Source organism: Bos grunniens, chromosome 9 (genome assembly GCF_055505025.1).
Source record: "Bos grunniens cultivar Pamir isolate PY7600 chromosome 9, Bosgru_T2T1.0, whole genome shotgun sequence".
In the NCBI taxonomy this organism is placed as follows: Eukaryota; Metazoa; Chordata; class Mammalia; order Artiodactyla; family Bovidae; genus Bos; species Bos grunniens.
Genome location: NC_141173.1, coordinates 75,845,857 through 75,863,940, shown reverse-complemented (window position 1 = coordinate 75,863,940; position 18,084 = coordinate 75,845,857). Strand labels below are relative to the sequence as shown.

General features: G+C 37.4%; 1 protein-coding gene across 2 annotated transcripts in view; it reads right to left on the bottom strand.

Moving 5' to 3' along the window:
• Window positions 1-18,084, bottom strand: part of PEX7 (peroxisomal biogenesis factor 7) — an 81,296-nt gene that overhangs the window by 18,665 nt on the left and 44,547 nt on the right. For both annotated transcript variants that reach the window (XM_086318040.1, XM_086318042.1), the window contains exon 9: window positions 92-191. In XM_086318040.1, the coding sequence (XP_086174166.1) occupies window positions 92-191 (100 nt within the window). The remainder of the gene's footprint in view (window positions 1-91; window positions 192-18,084) is intronic.

The following is an 18,084-nucleotide window of genomic DNA, read 5'->3' as shown; positions in this document are numbered from 1 at the left end:
GAATTTTGTTCATAAAAGCAATGCATGCCACACGTAGAGCTATTTGTAAACTGTATGGGTAGGAAAAAATATGAGGAGATTGATCCATTACCTGAGTAGGACTCTGAAGACTTAAATCTAAACCACAAGTAAATTCTGTATGATGTTCCACTGTTTCAAGAAGAGGGTCAGGCTTTGAAAAGTTCCAGAATCTGTGAATATAAAGAAAAAGAAATAATTTAAATATTAAAACTACAAAAAAACTTTACGAAAAAACAGATATTAAACATAGCAAAGATTTTATCAAAACAGGCTCAACCAAACATAAATGCAGAGCCCCATTACTAATCTACATAAAAATCTAATAAAGAAAAAAATGTGTTTTCTAGTGTATATAAAAAGACAAAACCCAAATGGAATTATTAATCAATGCACTTCTGTAGAAGTTTATTGTATTCCCATTAGTATACTTTATAGGCCAGAAGTAAAACTGTCCAAGGACATTTGAGATGAGAGATACTAGGCTTTTTTAGCAATTCTAAAAGCATTCATGGCTGTAAAATAAGGATATTGGATTACATGAACTCTTAACATTTTGTGTTTTTAAATACTACTTCATTTCTCAACAAGTGACGTGAACAGATTGTAGGTTTAATTTACATTTCAACAGCAATTCAAAGTCTTTAAAAAGAATCTGTTCTCTTATGAAAATCTCTGTAATTCTGAAATTATGTTTTTTCTGAGGCAGGGCCTTTCTTATAGATTCCACATCAATGTAATTTCTAGAGGCAAGAAAAACTGAAATATGTTTTCCTCGGCCAAAATTAAATATTCTATTTATCCTCTATAGACTGGAAGTGGTAATATTGATCATAATATATCTCTGATTTCTACTATACAGAGAAGAATTTTGTCCTGTTCTCAATGCACAAAATAGTACTTTATGTCTGAAGCTTTATTTGCTCATCATCTTCATTATTTGACTCTATACACACCACAAAAATGGCATATTCAGAATCACAGAGTCATACTAATTCAGCTTGCCTAATCATCTACAACATGGGACACACTGAAGGTTTAGCAGATCTCTTTGAAAGAGAGTAAATACACAGAACCAACAGTCAGTTTGTTTAACCTGGTGGTATTATTTCCCTAATAAATACAGAGTTGGTCTTATTAAGTTTGAAAAGGACTGTTGCTATGGATAATCCACTGTGGGGTACCACAGAGACAATGAATAAACAGCCCATTTATCAGATCACTGAAATCTACACAATATTTAAGGAGAGTCATTTTACTTTTGAAAAATATCTTGTCTAAACAAATGAGGGTACAGGCTGTGGTCTTTCTAAGAAATTATAATAGCAGTCTCTGATGTTTTTGAGTATTTGTTCATTTGGATCTAGAGACAGAATTGTACTGAAATCTAATTTTCCAGATCTTGATAATGTTTATAACCAAAAGTAAATATATAATTGTATAATTTCATTCATGAAACATGGTTATTCACTGATTTGCATTATTTGAGTCAATAATCAAATGATTTTGTACATACACACTTTGTTCCAAAAAATATTAAAATGGTTTTTAAAATATGCATTTAATACGGCAAAAAATGTATAAGTTAAAGGAAAAGTAGGGATAGGAAAGTCAATTCAAACCTGTAATGAGACTGGTAAAAAAATATATATATTCATGAAGTTGTATATACTTGACAGGAAGGACCTTGGGATGCTAAGCCTTTCAGCAGTCAAAGCAGAATAGGCGACAAGACCAGGACCTGAATTCATAGTGTCTACATCCAAATTGCTCTTGGAAATTTCAGAAGGAAATTCATCCTTGGGAATTCACATTACCTAATCCTATACTTGGGTAATGAAGGCATTCTCAACATTCCTTAAGGAAACACAGAGATGTTTCATGGGTTATTCCTCATGAGTCAACAGCATCATACCAAACGGTGGTTTAGCAGAATCCTTCTACAGGAAGGTCATTTAATCCAGGTAACAGCTCTCTGACTTCATTTGAGATTTATATTTATTTTCAATAGAATGAATTAAATACAAACCATAAAAATGGTTTTAGAATTTTTTTAAAGATAACAGGAAAAGGAGTACGTCAAGGCTGCATATTGTCACCCTGCGTATTTAACTTATATGCAGAGTACATCATGAGAAACGCTGGGCTGGAGGAAGCACAAGCTGGAATCAAGATTGCTGGGAGAAGTATCAATAACCTCAGATATGCAGATGACACCACCCTTATGGCAGAAAGTGAAGAACTAAAGAGCCTCTTGACAAAAGTGAAAGAAGAGAGTGAAAAAGTTGGCTTAAAGCTCAACATTCAGAAAACTAAGATCATGGCTTCTGGTCCCATCACTTCATGGGAAATAGATGGGGAAACAGTGGAAACAGTGGCTGACTTTATTTTTCTGGGCTCCAAAATCACTGCAGATGGTGACTGCAGCCATGAAATTAAAAGACGCTTACTCCTTGGAAGAAAAGTTACAACCAACATAGATAGCAATATTAAGAAGCAGAGACGTTACTTTGTCAACAAAGGTCTGTCTAGTCAAGGCTATGGTTTTTCCAGTAGTCATGGACGGATGTGAGAGTTGGACTGTAAAGAAAGCCGAGCGCCGAAGAATTAATGCTTTTGAATTGTGGTTTTGGAGAAGACTCTTAAGAGTCCTTAGGACTGCAAGGAGATCCAACTGTCCATCCTAAAGGAGATCAGTCCTGGGTGTTCATTGGAAGGACTGACGTTGAAGCTGAAACTCCAGTACTTTAGCCATCTGATGTGAAGAGCTGACTCATTAGAAAAGACCCTGATGCTGGGAAAGATTGAGGGCAGGAGGAGAAGGGGACGACAGAGGATGAGATGGCTGGATGGCATCACTGACTCAATGGACATGGGTTTGGGTAGACTCCGGGAGTTGGTGATGGACAGGGAGGCCTGGCATGCTGCGGTTCACGGGGTCACAAACAGTCAGACATGACTGAGCAACTGAACTGAAAGTGGATTTGTTTATACTCTCCTGACAAGTTTCTGGAAAACAATTTTTATTGTTCTTTTGTTATTTTAAGCCAGTTAAAGGATAAGGCAGCACTGAGGACAAGACAGGTGGCCTTAAGAAAATTTGGTTACTAATAAGGGCACGTGTGTGAAATCATCCAACTTTAGCTTGAACAAGTGTGACAGAGAAAGTCACACATGCAGGAGGGCTGAAATTCTACTCAAAAAGTCAGTTTGAATTTGCTCTAATACACAGTTTAATGGGCGGTCATGGCCCCACCCAGTTCCACACCACAGATTCATACCATCCTAATTTTAACATAGGAGAAACTATCAAGTATTACTGTGCATTTTGCAAAACCCTCATGAAACAAATGCATGCTAACACTCTACGGTTATTATTTGGTGAAAGGTGGGCTAGTCTAGTGAATGTCATAATAGCATTATTGACTATTACACCATTTCACAGCTCCAATGTAATTATGAAATTATGTAACATATAAAGTGTATATTACAGTGCAAAAACAATGAGACATTCATTCCTAGCAGAATGGCTGACTAGGTGCCTAGACCAATACTCTTGCTGGAAAAAAAACCCAAATCCTACATAATACAGAAAAACAAACAAACACCAGAAAAACTTCATAAAAGCATCAGCAAGGAACACTCAGGTAAAAACCATGTCAACACTGAAACCCAGAAATGGATGTGGAACAATGAAGCCAGTTTTTGCCTTGAGAGGATCTGCTAAATAGAGAGAACCAAGCTTCAGATTGAATTAATATTAATAATTTTCACCTAATTAAAATGTCTTAACAAAAACATCAAGTTGAATACAGTAAACTGCATAAGCTAAATCAGTTGAGAAAACCAAAAGTGGAACAATGTGACTATACACTGTAATTTCTTAATCGCAAATGGCTCTTTCAATAAATAACAGAAAGAAATGTATTTTTCTTCATTCCCACCCTCCAATGGCAACCACTGTTAACAGTTTGATATGTATACACTGCCAGAATTCTTCTGTCTCCATTCATGTTGCAACAGGAAGGGGTGAACTCTAAGGAGGAGGTGAGCTTTTCTCCAGGTTTTCTTGCAATTGATGGAGGGAGTGGGCAAGTGCTCTTCCTGCAGTCTTCCTCTGGACTCTAGGGCTCCAGATCATGCCAGTAAAATTGGCTCCTTTTAATTGGGAGAAGTCAGGCCACATGTATCATTAAGTGGTCAAATAAGACATATTATTTTAAGTGAAATGTTTGTTTTGGTCTAGCACATATACTACTTGGTGCCTTTTTGTCTCTTTACTGATGAAATCACTGACTCATGGGAAGTAAATATACTGGAAAGGCCTCCAACAATTAAAAATATTACAGAACTGTAGGAACATTTTTCATTTAAACTGGAGATGGAAAAAGAAAAATTCATCATAGTACAATGTCTGGGTTGAGTTTCTTTTCGCCTCTGACTCTACAATTCATGAACATAGCAAACATGTAGTACTGTGTCTAAACAAAACATCAAAATTATTTCAAAAATTAAGTCGAAATTACTTTTTACTTTATTTACATGTAATTTGAAATCTCTATACTAATGCTTTTGAAATTTAGCTTATAGGTGAGCTCAGCAGGTTTAAAATATTTTTCAAAGTTCTTTATTTTCCTTTTCTGTTTTCAACTTTAGAGTTATTAACTCTTTGTCTTTCCTAACTTCAAAAAAAAAGATGGGGAAATGTTTTGGCAACTTTTCAATGTCTTAGATGTACATTAGTTTTAATTAATTAGAATTAGTTAATTATGAAGCCTTTGTTTTCAAACTGCTCGTAATTTAATTTTTTAGGGATCAGAAGACCACTCATGGTCTTCTCGTGTTTTTAAAATTTTAAGCAAACTGCACCATTATAAGTCCCTCTGTTTGCACTGTTTGGGTCTAAAAGACTCTAGAGTGATGAGCAAAAATGTCACAACATCTTCTTTTCTCATTATTTAATTACTTATTTATTCAACAATTTGTAAGTCCTGGAATATGCCAGGTACAAGCACGAGAAGCAAGAGAGCTGACCTCAGACTTCCTGCAGCTCATTGTCCAGTGGGATAGACTGACATTAAAAAAAAAAAAATGACAATAACACAAATGTAATTGCAATTGACAAGTACCCCCAAAAGACAATGAAGAAGGATGTAAGAATGAACTTAGGAGTAAAGTGACCCTGAGCTGAAATCTGAAGGTTGAGGAGATAGCCAGGTGGAAAGCAGAAAAAGCAGCTTGGATTTAAGGTGCTACAAGTGATGATGAAGAAAGGCCGGGAGGATGGAAATAAATCTAGGCAGAATTAACAGGACAGAAGAAATCAAGACTGACTCCCACGTTTCTGGCTTCCAGCATAATACTTACAATGCTTCCACTATACATTTATTTACAGATCTACTGTCCTCTAGTGGGGCTTCCCCGGCACCTCAGCTGGTAAAGAACCCGTCTGCAATGCAGGAGACCCCAGTTCAATTCCTGGGTCGGGAAGATCCCCTGCAGAAGGGACAGGCTAACTCCAGTGTTCTTGGGCTTCCCTGGTAGCTCAGATGGTCAAGAATCTGCCTGTAATGCGGGAGACCTGGGTTCGATCCCTGGGTTGGGAAGATCCCCTGGACGAGGGAATGGCAACCCACTCCAGTATTCTTGTCTGGAGAATCCCCATGGACAAAAGAGCCTGGCAGGCTACAGTCCATGGAGTCACAGAGTCAGATGTGACTAAGCACAGCACATTTTCCTCTAGTAGCCTCCTTGAATTCAGGGACAGTATCCTATTTGTATCTCTTGCATGTATAAAAATGTCTGTCTGACACATGGGCACCCGAAGAATGTTTCATGAATGGATGAATAAAAAAATTAAGTGAGGATATAAAGCACAAGATAGAGAAATAACAAGGGCCAATCTCACAAATAATGTAACATTTAAATCACCTTTAGACCTGGTTCCCAAATGATGGATCAAAAGCTCTTTATACCAGACATTCAAAAAATAAACACTTCCCAGCTTTGCTGAGGAATTTTTTCCTGAAAATTCTGAGTACATCAGAAATGAACCTAGAAAGCTTTCCCCAGGAAATAATGTTGCTCAACCAACTAGGTTTGGGAATCACCATCCAAAGCAGTACTTCTTAAGCTTATTTCAAGATACCAATGTGACAAATTCCCATTAGAAACAGCAGCGATCTTAGGCGGAAAGGAGGCCGTAGGGCAGTGGTTCTCAACCCTGACTACTGGAATCATTTGAGAAACTTAATTCATCTGAGGTGCAGCTCAGGCACTGGAAGGTGCAAACATTCTCCAGGAGATTATAATGCACAGTACAGATTGAGAACCTCATGACCTCATGAGAACTGTTATTTTGAGAAATATTCCCTTTATATTGAAGCTAGCTCAAGACTGTTTGTTTCACACTTGCACACATGCACACACGCATGCAAGCACGTGCACACACACACAAACACAGGATCTAACAGTGGAGAAAGAAAAGGGACGCTACTGAATTTTGTTTTAAGATGAAAACAGATGAATAATTACTGGTTTTTATTCTCTGTATTGTCTTCCTCTATTTCTTTGCATTCTCTATACAGTTCAATCTATTAGGTCAAACCTCTAAGAATTCAATTTTAGAACATTTAGTGCTGGCACATTCTAGACTAGGGTAACAGGACAGACCTCAAGGGTGAATTATTTATCCCCGAGTTCTCAGGGAACAGAGTAAACTTCTAACAGCTGACAGGTAGTACCCCGTTGTTCAAAATAAAGACTTACTATGCACGCAAATAACTAACAGGAGAAAACACTGAGATTCTCTCTCTATAACCCTGTTCTTAAAAATGATAATTGCACAGATTAGAGTCCATTACTTCTGCAAAGTTCATGACAAAGAGCAGATGCTTCCTGATGCACCTCCTCAACCCTTCACCTCAGAGGCAATCACTTTAAATTCTTTTAGCTGTTTCTCTGATATTTTATTCCATATTTCTAAATAATACACAGAAATCACTGATTATTTTCATTTTTAGATTTTTATCTTTTGACTTCCTACTACAGAAGATGAGGCAAAGCAACATCTACATTAGATGTTGTATAAACATACACAACAAAATCCAGTCAGTTGCCTTCCTGACACTGCACAACAGAATTTTTAAATTATAATGCAAATTAACTGACAAAAATCCATAAATTTTCTGTTGGAACTAATCAGCACAATTCAAAGTTCAAAGCGGTGACTTTTACTGCATTAAGCTAAGGCTTAACATTCCTCACTCCTTTTAGATCGATTTCTTCATGCACTTGCATTAGGTTATGAATTAGACATGGATTTGGTGATTCTTACAGAAAAATGTTAGTAATAAATAATTCTGGAAAATGTTCTGCAGTTATGAATCAAGGTACTTAAAATTTGAAGTCTTATAAGTTTTTTTTCCTAATTAATATGGTGTTTCATTTTATAGGAAATTATTTTCATTGTTTCACCCAGCATTTAACTAGCAAATTTATGCTTCACTTCATCAAAAGATCTTTCCAGTATGACAATAATTACCTTAAGAATTTTCTAATTTAAACAAGTCAAATGGAAAAAATCTTTGGGAACATACTAACAAACTCGAGAGATACTGGTTTATACCTACAAATATCTTAACCATTAGGTATATAAAGTTTAAAGAGAAATAACAGTAAAGTGCATATTACAATTAACTGTAGAAAAAGACAAAAATATATTTCTGTAACTTCAGTTAACAATCAGGATACCAATAAAAGATTTCAAATTTGTTCAATAGTAAAATTTTGCAATCAAGTCATTAGTGACTAAGCACACATACATGTTAAACACAACAGCAAGTTTTCTCTTTGATAAATATCATTTTTTTATCACATTATGACTTTCTACTTTAAATTCAGTTTTATGAATTACTACTTAAAACACAAAGTGAAAACCTAATTTATATACAACTGCTTGCAGGCTCTTAAGGTCAGAGTGACCAAAGGATATCATAAATTTCCATATAATTTAAATTCACTTGTATTTATAAACAACCATGTTAGTATATCCACGCCCCAGGTGCCAGGGACAAAATGAAGAAAGAGATGAGTCCTACCCTGTAATCAGACTACATGCTTTACTAACACAAAATATATTCAGTACTAAAATATCCTTGCAAGAATTAAAGAAACTTGTGAATGCATATATTCTCATTATTAAAAAAGTAAACCAGAGATGACTACATTAAGGTGCTTTCTTAATACCAGGGATGAAGTTTAGTGAACCTTTGTCACAAAGCAAAAAATGTGATGAGTGATGAGAGTTACAAACATATTTATACCTAAGATCTCTGAAAGGCACGGAACATTCAACAACTCTGATCATTTTAAGAATCTGTTCCGACAAACTAACAATTAGCATCCTATGGTTAGCCACACAATTTCTTGTGGTTGGAGGAACAAATGTAGAGGAACTAAAAGCAACTGTCTGAAAAAGATGAAGTAAAATGATCATGTGAAGCTGCCCAGGCGTTCACGTTCAGCTCCTCACATTTCTCATCTATTTACTTTGACTGACCTTTTTTTTTTTGTGAGTAAGGGACTGGGTAAAGTTGAAATGAAAGGTTTGTGAGACAGAGTACATATTCAGCTATACTATCTGTTTGCTTTGGCTGACCTTTTTTTTATGGGGAAGGGGAAGAAAGAGAAGTATCTGCTCGTGGAAATCTCTGTGCTAATAATCATAAGGATCAAAAAAAAAAAAAAAGCCTGTCATGCACACCAAAGTTAAGACACTTACTGTATGAAGGCAAATCCCCGGCGAGTAAATGTGACAAAGATAAAAGGTATTTCTGTGTCTGCTGCTTTGTTAGGCTTTTAAATTTACTACAATTCACCTAAAGGCTGTTTTCATGCTTATGCAACATAATAAAGCTATTTATCTTATTTTACAATTAAACATTATAATTATCACATTTATTAGAAGGTATTGATAATAAACATTTTCAGAATTTTATTTTACATGATCAAACACTGTTTATTTTTCTCTCAAATGTTTTTATTTTGAATTACCAACCCACAGAAAAAGTCAAATAATATATATTGAATATCCATATACTCTTCATCGAGATTCACCAGTTCTTAAGATTTTGCCACATTTGCTTTTTCTCCCTCTACACATACGCATATAAAATAATCTCTGCTGAACTATCTAAAAATAAACTACAGACATCATGAGGGCTTCCCTGATAGCTCAGTTGGTAAAGAATCTGCCTGCAATGTAGGAGACCCTGGATCAATTCCTGGGTCAGAAAGATCCACTGCAGAAGGGACAGGCTACCCACTCCAGTATTCTGGCCTGGAGAATTCCATGGACTGTATAGTTAGTCCATGGGGTTGCAAAGAGATGGACACAACTGAGCGACTTTCACAGACATCAGGATTTGAGTGTTTCTGTGATTCTGCTAGTTTTTAGCAATTTTGATCAGAAATAAAAGAACCCTGGGCTTACAAGAAATTTTCAGGTATCAAGTAATATAAAAAGACTGGAAATAGAAGGTCTAGGCTCAAGTTTGGGTCTATTACTTGCCACCTATGTGACATCAGTCAGTCTTTCCATCTGCGTCAACTGTCTTCTGGATAAATGGGCACACCCTCACAGTAGTAGTGTTGTGTGAAAATACTTCAAATGTAAGAACAGATACTGATGTGGAAGGATTTTTGGCATATAAAGACTTAGCTACTCTTGGCCCTACCCCACTAAAAATCGGAGCACTTTTGACACTGGAAGAAGAGGAGTCAATTCATAACTGTAAGGACTGTCATGACCACTGTAGGACCTTATGCATGGTCACTGCCAACCAAATGCCGGTAGTGTCGCCCACCACTGCCACACAATCAATTATGTCCCCACTAAGAATTAATAAAGGTGTAACTTCAGAGTGCAAATATAACTAGGAAAACATACACAGTAAGCCTCAGGCCCTATTACCTCCATGGGAGGGTAAGAATGTTCTTCTGAAAGCCTAGGGAGACAATATGAAAGTTCTAGAAATCTAAGATGCACTGCAGGGAAAAAATATTCTGCCCAGCGGGCAGAAAGCCACTGAAAGGAAAGGAGGTAGAGAATGCTTGAGTAAAAGTTAATCTGGTGTATACCTTTCCTTTTCAGACATTTTGCAATGAAACGGAATATACATTGGGTTGGCCAACCCGGTAATTACAGAAGTTTTAAAAAGTCAACAATTATTAAGACAACAATCGTGGAGGTCTCGGGCCAGCCCCAGTGGAGTGTACTGGCTTGTGAGAGCTGGTGTGCATGTCTCTTCTTGACCCCAAGTTTACCGACATCGTATCATACTGGTAGCTTGACCCTGCCTTGTGGGGAGTACTTACACACTGAACTCCTACTTCAAACACTACAAATCAGGCTCCCCCTGCTCACCTAGAGAGCTGGTTGTTAAACATCTATCACCACACCACTGGTCAGCCCTCCCTACGTTCTATGTTGAATAATAAATTGTTAATAAATTCAAATGCTGTCATTACCAGGTCTACACAAAAGAGAAGCGCAGATAAAAAATACTATAAAAATACTATTACCTTGTGTATATATATATTTAGAACTCAAGGCTAAAACTCTGTATTTCAAAGTTATGTACCAGAGAACATATTGACAAGTTTCACACTGTTTCACTGCAAACCGAACTCCAAGGATGCAGACAGAGGACCACCAAAGGTCAGGTTGAGGCTGACTGTGTGGGCGTAAAACAAAGATTATTACCTTACCCTTGAAGACTAGACCAGGAATCGGCCTCAACCCCAAACAGATGCTCTCTGTCATCATCCATTCAACACTAATAATGACTACAGTAGCAAAAACTTATGCAGTGTCTGCTATGTGCCAGCATTTGTGTGTATCACTCACCTACTCCTCACAACCATCTTAACATAGTAAGTACTATCACTATCTCCAGTTTACAGATGTTCACACTTACACAGGAAGTAAAGAACAATCTGGCTCCATAGTCTGTGGTCCTAACTCCTATGTTACCTGGGAACGTGCCAACCCACAGTTAGTCTATTCAAGATATAGTTCAGTTCAGTTCAGTTCAGTCGGTCAGTCGTGTCCGACTCTTTGCGACCCCATGAATCACAGCACGCCAGGCCTCCCTGTCCATCATCAACTCCCAGAGTTCACTCAGACTCACGTCTATCGAGTCAGTGATGCCATCCAGCCATCTCATCGTCTGTCGTCCCCTTCTCCTCCTGCCCTCAATCCCTCCCAGCATCAGAGTCTTTTCCAATGAGTCAACTCTTCGCATGACGTGGCCAAAGTACTGAAGTTTCAGCTTTAGCATCATTCCCTCCAAAGAAATCCCAGGGCTGATCTCCTTCAGAATGGACTGGTTGGATCTCCTTGCAGTCCAAGGGACTCTCAAGAGTCTTCTCCAACACCACAGTTCAAAAGCATCAATTCTTTGGCGCTCAGCCTTCTTCACAGTCCAACTCTCACATCCATACATGACCACTGGAAAAACCATAGCCTTGACTAGACGGACCTTTGTTGGCAAAGTAATGTCTCTGCTTTTCAATATACTATCTAGGTTGGTCATAACTTTCCTTCCAAGGAGTAAGCGTCTTTTAATTTCATGGCTGCAGTCACCATCTGCAGTGATTTTGGAGCCCAAAAAAAGAAAGTCTGACACTGTTTCCACTGTTTCCCCATCTATTTCCCATGAAGTGATGGGACCGGATGCCATGATCTTCATTTTCTGAATGTTGAGCTTTAAGCCAACTTTTTCACTCTCCTCTTTCACTTTCATCAAGAGGCTTTTGAGTTCCTCTTCACTTTCTGCCATAAGGGTGGTGTCATCTGCATATCTGAGGTTATTGATATTTCTCCCGGCAATCTTGATTCCAGCTTGTGTTTCTTCCAGTTCAGCGTTTCTCATGATGTACTCTGCATAGAAGTTAAATAAGCAGGGTGACAATATACAGCCTTGACGTACTCCTTTTCCTATTTGGAACCAGTCTGTTGTTCCATGTCCAGTTCTAACTGTTGCTTCCTGACCTGCATACAGATTTCTCAAGAGGCAGGTCAGGTGGTCTGGTATTCCCATCTCTTTCAGTATTTTCCACAGTTTATTGTGATCCACACAGTCAAAGGCTTTGACATAGCCAATAAAGCAGAAATAGATGTTTTTCTAGAACTCTCTTGCTTTTTCCATGATCCAGTGGATGTTGGCAATTTGATCTCTGGTTCCTCTGCCTTTTCTAAAACCAGCTTGAACATCAGGAAGTTCATAGTTCATGTATTGCTGAAGCCTGGCTTGGAGAATTTTGAGCATTACTTTACTAGCATGTGATGTAAGTGCAATTGTGCAGTAGTTTGAGCATTCTTTGGCATTGCCTTTCTTTGTGATTGGAATGAAAACTGGCCTATTCAAATATATCTTTCACTATCCCACTTCTGTTTTTGTGACTACCTATCTGCCACTATGCCAACACAACTGACAAGCTTCAGGTTCCTTTGTGAGCTTCTATTTCTCTTTAAGTCTTTGCTTTTATCATTTTCTCAGCAAGATAGTCCAAGCTGTTTATTACAATAGCTGGCAGATAACAGCCATTCTGTAAAATATGCCTAAATTTTAAAAGCACAGCTGTACCATTTTATATCCAAAAAGGAGCTGAACAGTTCAGTTGGAAACATTAAAATTGCTGGTATGGGCAAACAGTTTCATATAAGCTGTGGATAAGTACAGTTTGAAAACACTGGAATTAAAATTCACTTCAAATTTTTCTTGCAAAAACAATCTATGTCCAAAAAAGTCTAAAAAAAAACCCCTTCTGTTTGCTTTATTGTTATCAAAGTGCACTGATTTTAAAATGTTTTAAAAGTTAGAATATTTATAAAACTATCCTGAAACAGGAAAAGTGTTACTCTGTTTGAGACTAATAATTTTAGCTTTATCAATTTATGAAATTTATATCTTTATGTGGGAAGTATTTGTTATATACATGGAAGAGACAAAACGTCCTTCCTAATGAAGGAACATAATTAAAGCAGCTTTTACTTTTGCCTGGATTCATACATATCTACTTTGTTGATTTCTGCCTGTGTCTATGAAATGATCTATAGGTATAAAACCAAACACTAGCATTTAGAACTCAAACCATACTTATGTGTGGCTGATACAGCAAACATGTCTTGGCAGAAAAAACAGTAACTTAATGGAGAGTATATCAGAAGAAAGATAACAGACTAACATCGATGATGATAACATTCATAAAAGAATGTAAATAATTCACTATTAAATATTTTAAAATTAAGTACTATTCTGAGTGAAGTTTAGAAAGAACCAATGTGCATTTCTATAGAATATACTGCCTATCAGCTGAAGGGAGTTCTGACATTTTTTCCAAAAGGTTGGAGTTTTTATTTAACCTAAACTATACTAAATAATTTCAAATCTATGTTATACATTACTTTTTTAGATCTTTATTACTTAATTGATGAAACATAATGAGCTACTCTACAGGTAAAGAAAGGACTTAAAACTTTTCCCAGTTAGATATGATAATCTACCCACATAAAAAATATAGAACTTGAATTTTATAAAACTAAAATATCTGCCATAGCATCAGTTTTGATATAATGCCCTCCATGTAAACTGTTTTAAAAGCTTAAAAACTGAACAAAATATAAATTGATAAGTAAATGAAAATATATATTTGAAAACTCTATGTTAGAGAAACCAGCCACACAGAATCTACAGGGCTATCTATAAAATTACCAGTGCTAAAAACTGAACAGTTGACTGCTCGTCTTATGTCTTATATCTTTTTTTGTTGTTGTTTTAAAATAATTTTTCTGTCACTAAAAATATTATCAATCCAATGAGATTTAAAATTCTTCAGAGGATAAATTTAACTAATAGCACATGGAGTAAAAATCTACCCAAAATGCACCTTTCCTGACCTTTCCAATGAGTGGTCACCACTCACAAGTAATGAGACAAAAGTCAAACGACGAATTAGTACAATTAAAAGTCATACTTTTAACATGTGTTGAGAGTTACAAATGTGCATACATATATACACACATTCAAAAATTAAAAGTTTTTCAAATGATTTTGATTTCTTTTTGTATTCATTTTCCTTTACATAAAGAAATCTTTGATAACCCTATATTGGAATATATGAATAGCAGCCTCTAGTTACATCTTGTATGAAGATGGAACAGTAGTAGCTATGTAAGCAGGCTAAGTTGCTTCAGTCGTGGTCTGACTCTGTGATCCTATGGACTACAGACTGCCAGGTGCCTCTGTCCAGGCAAGAATACTGGGGTAGGATGCCAGTCCCTCTAAAATTATATGTTAAAATTAAAATCCTATTTCTGGAAGAAAAATGATTTTGTCTCTATATACTGCCAGTGAAGAAACTGGGTTTAAAATTTTTTTTAACTCCACTTCATATTGGGAAAGTGTTTCTCAATTTTATAGAAAAAAAGGAGAACTCCAGGGTTTAGACCTGACTAGGGCTACTGTTCTCAATAACTGAGACAAATAACGTAGAGGAATATGCAAACCTTGCAGAGTGAAGGAAGTGAAGAAATAAAGAATGAGATGCCTGTGTGGACACTCAGGTGCCTGCATCCAGCAGCGAGCTGAAGAAGTGGGCCTGAGCTGGGCAAGAGAGGTCAGAGCTGGACAAGGGGGTGGGCAGTATCGGCTAGAATGCATATGTAAAAGTATACTGAGCCAGAGTTTACCAAGTTTAAAGGGGAGAGAAAGAGATTCTATGATGAAGTACAGAAAAGAAGGGCTGGGGAGGGTGAGAAAATAAAAACAAAAAAGAACATGGAATCCCTAAGGTAAGGAGTTTTAACAAGGAAAGACTGATCAACAATTTGAAATACAGCAACAAGGTCCAGTACGACAAGTGCTGACAAGTGGACTGGATGTGGTATTATTGAGGTCACTGATGTTTCTGCCAGAGTAATTTCAGTAAAGTGGGGGTAAGCCAGCTTTAGACTTAGGAGTAAACGGACACATTGCCCTAAGTGCGTAGGACTATAAGCTTTCAAGGATCTACAAGAATGTCTGAGAGCTGAAAATTAAACTCAATTTTTAATTAACTACATATAAATTTAACATTATTAATTGTTAAGTGTTGTATTTAAACATTTCATTCCATTTAAAAACAATTTTTATGTTGGATTTTTTTACTTCACAAAAATTCCTAACTAAGCATAATGATTGCCAAGAAATCATAATCCATCACAAGTAAGCCACTTATTGCAAGATGACTTCAAAAGCCAAAGCATAAAAATCTTTCAAGATAATTAGCCCTGTTGAATCAGTGATGTGGATCCATTTTATAGATTCAAATGAGATAGGGTAAGTTAAGACCTCCAAGCAGAGCTTTTATGGCCTTGGTGACTAGAGCTTCAGGGGACTCTAAAACTTGGCTAGGGCTTCCCAGGTGACTCAGTGGTAAAAACAAATCTGCCTGCCAACACAGGGGACAGGGGTTCAATCCCTGATTTGGGAAGATCCCCTGGAGAAAGAAATGGCAACACTAGTATTTTTGCCTGGGAAATCCCATAGACAGAGGAGTCCGGAGGGCTACAGTCCATGGAGTTGCAAAAAGTCGGACACAACTTAGCAACTATAAACAACAACAAAGCTTGGCTAAGAAAGAAAAGAGAACTTAAAGGAAAATACAGGATACAGGAAGAAGTTACAGGCTGAGGAGAAAGTTGCAGACTGATGATACAACACAAAGAAGGCATGGAAAAAAGTGCTGAAGGACATACAAGTGTATGGGATTAAAACCACTCATGTGCACAGGTTCTGATTAGCACAGAAGAAATGGCTAGGTACAGATTTAGATAAATTTACAGGTTTGCAGTGAAAATTAGGGCTTCCCTGGTGGCTCAGATGGTAAAGAACCCGCCTGCCAATACAGGAGACATGAGAGACATGGGTTCGATCCCTGGGTTGGGAAGATCCCCTGGAGGAGGGCATGGCAATCCACTCCAGAATTCTTGCCTGAAGAATCCCCATGGAGAGAAGAGCCTGGCGGGCTACAGTCCATGGGGTCACAAAGAGTCGACTGAACGACTAAGCACAGCACAGAAAAAATTAAGATAATTTGTGTTTGAGCCCTACAATTATTTTTTTTTTAAGAAAGAGATAAGGTGGTTTGCTTAAAGTGCAGGGAATAAGACAGGGGAGGGGACTTAAGAAGAGAAGTAAAGATTGGAAACCTAGGTAAAGAATTAGCACGGTATTTTCAAGTATGTCCTTTTACGCAGTTCTTCAATCACTGCAAGCTTGTGAGGACATTCCATTTTTATAGTAAAGAAACCTAAACTCTAGTTATATAGACAAAATTGCCTATTTGAAGTCTTTTTCAACTATGTTAAAGATCTCACATTACCTAATTATGATCATAATCTTGCCAAATGTTTACCAGTGATGTTTTTGATCTTGCAGTATGTCACAGAACCAAGACCTAGCCATCTCTCTCTCCCCAGAAGCACTGAACATCTATCTCGCAATCTCTAGTCCTGCTCAGGATTCAGGAAAAAAGCAGAGCCTAATTCTTAAAAGTGGAGAGAAAAAAGAATCTATAAAAGGAGTGAATCACTATGAAATACACCTGAAACTAATACAATATTATAAATCAACTATACTTCAATTAAAAACTGAAGGGAAGACTCTGTGCCACAAAACTGCAATGATTTCTGAGCATAGTTAGGTACCTACAAGATTTTAGAGTACTACAGTTTGCGTTCAAAAGCCCAATCTGGACAAATATTCCTGAGATAAACCTACATCAACAAAAGTGAGGCATCCCCCAACTGTGTGTTTAGGGATACTTAAGTATATAGATGGGCTTCCCTGGTGGCTCAGACGGTAAAGCGTTTGTCTGCAATGCAGGAGACCAGGTTTGATCCCTGGGTTGGGAAGATCCCCTGGAGAAGGAAATGGCAACCCACTCCAGTGTTCTCACCTGGAGAATCCCAGGGACGGGGGAGCCTGGTGGGCTGCCGCCTATAGGGTCGCACAGAGTCGGACACGACTGAAGCAGCAGCAGCAAGTATATAGATAAAACAGGGACTGGTCAGTAAAATTAAGATCATAATGACAATTCTGAAAAGCAAGAACAAGTAGTCACTAGGTTTTCCCCTTTAATTAGAAAAGGTCAGTGAAATGGATTTAAGATGTCCAAAGAGTAATGCCCCCACTTCAGTTTTCAAGCCTTTGGCAATCAGCTTCAAACTCCAGAAGAGATTCTGAAATCCAGGAACTGGATTCTATATTTAGAAATCTCCTCTGAGCCCACAAGTGACACTATGTAAGAGAGAGGATCCCAAGCTCACTCTTTGTCTTGTTTAGCCTACCTGGAGGATCTCACATTACGTAGGCCACCCACGTGTGGTTGACATCTTCGCCTGCAGTTTCTCTGACATACTACATGCTCGGAGGTCTCCTCTTGTTTTGGGTAACCTATTCCCTTCTTCCTTCCAACATTAATTCCCTCCTAGAGATTGTTTGTTTGGCTTGCTCTTCTTTCTCTAAACTTATCTCCCTCTGATTGATGCATTCTTCTGGACTAAACCATCTAAGTTAACGGCCTTCAAATCCATACTTACAGCCCTCACCTCTAGCCCATGATTCAGCTCCACAGATGCAGTCTGGAAGAGCCTGGGGAGGGTGGTGAACAACTGATAGGTTTTCCTCCTGTCTACCATGTTGCCATTTTTTGGCTCCCATGCTAAAAATTCTATAATCACTCCATACTATTTTATACAGACTATTACATAAAAAAAAATTGGTCATGGTATCCTTTTAATTGAGAGCTGGAAGATTTAGTGTGATTATGCTCCCCAGCGTGTCTGCCTGCTTGTATTGGATCAGTCCAAAAAAACTGAGTTAGGGCATGTAATTCCTCCTCAGGCATTGTTGTAATTTATTCTATTAGAATTACATTCCACACAAACAAAGTTACATAGCTTCTGCCATATCAAATACTGACTTAGAAGTAAAGGAGAAAGGAATACTGGGTAGTTGA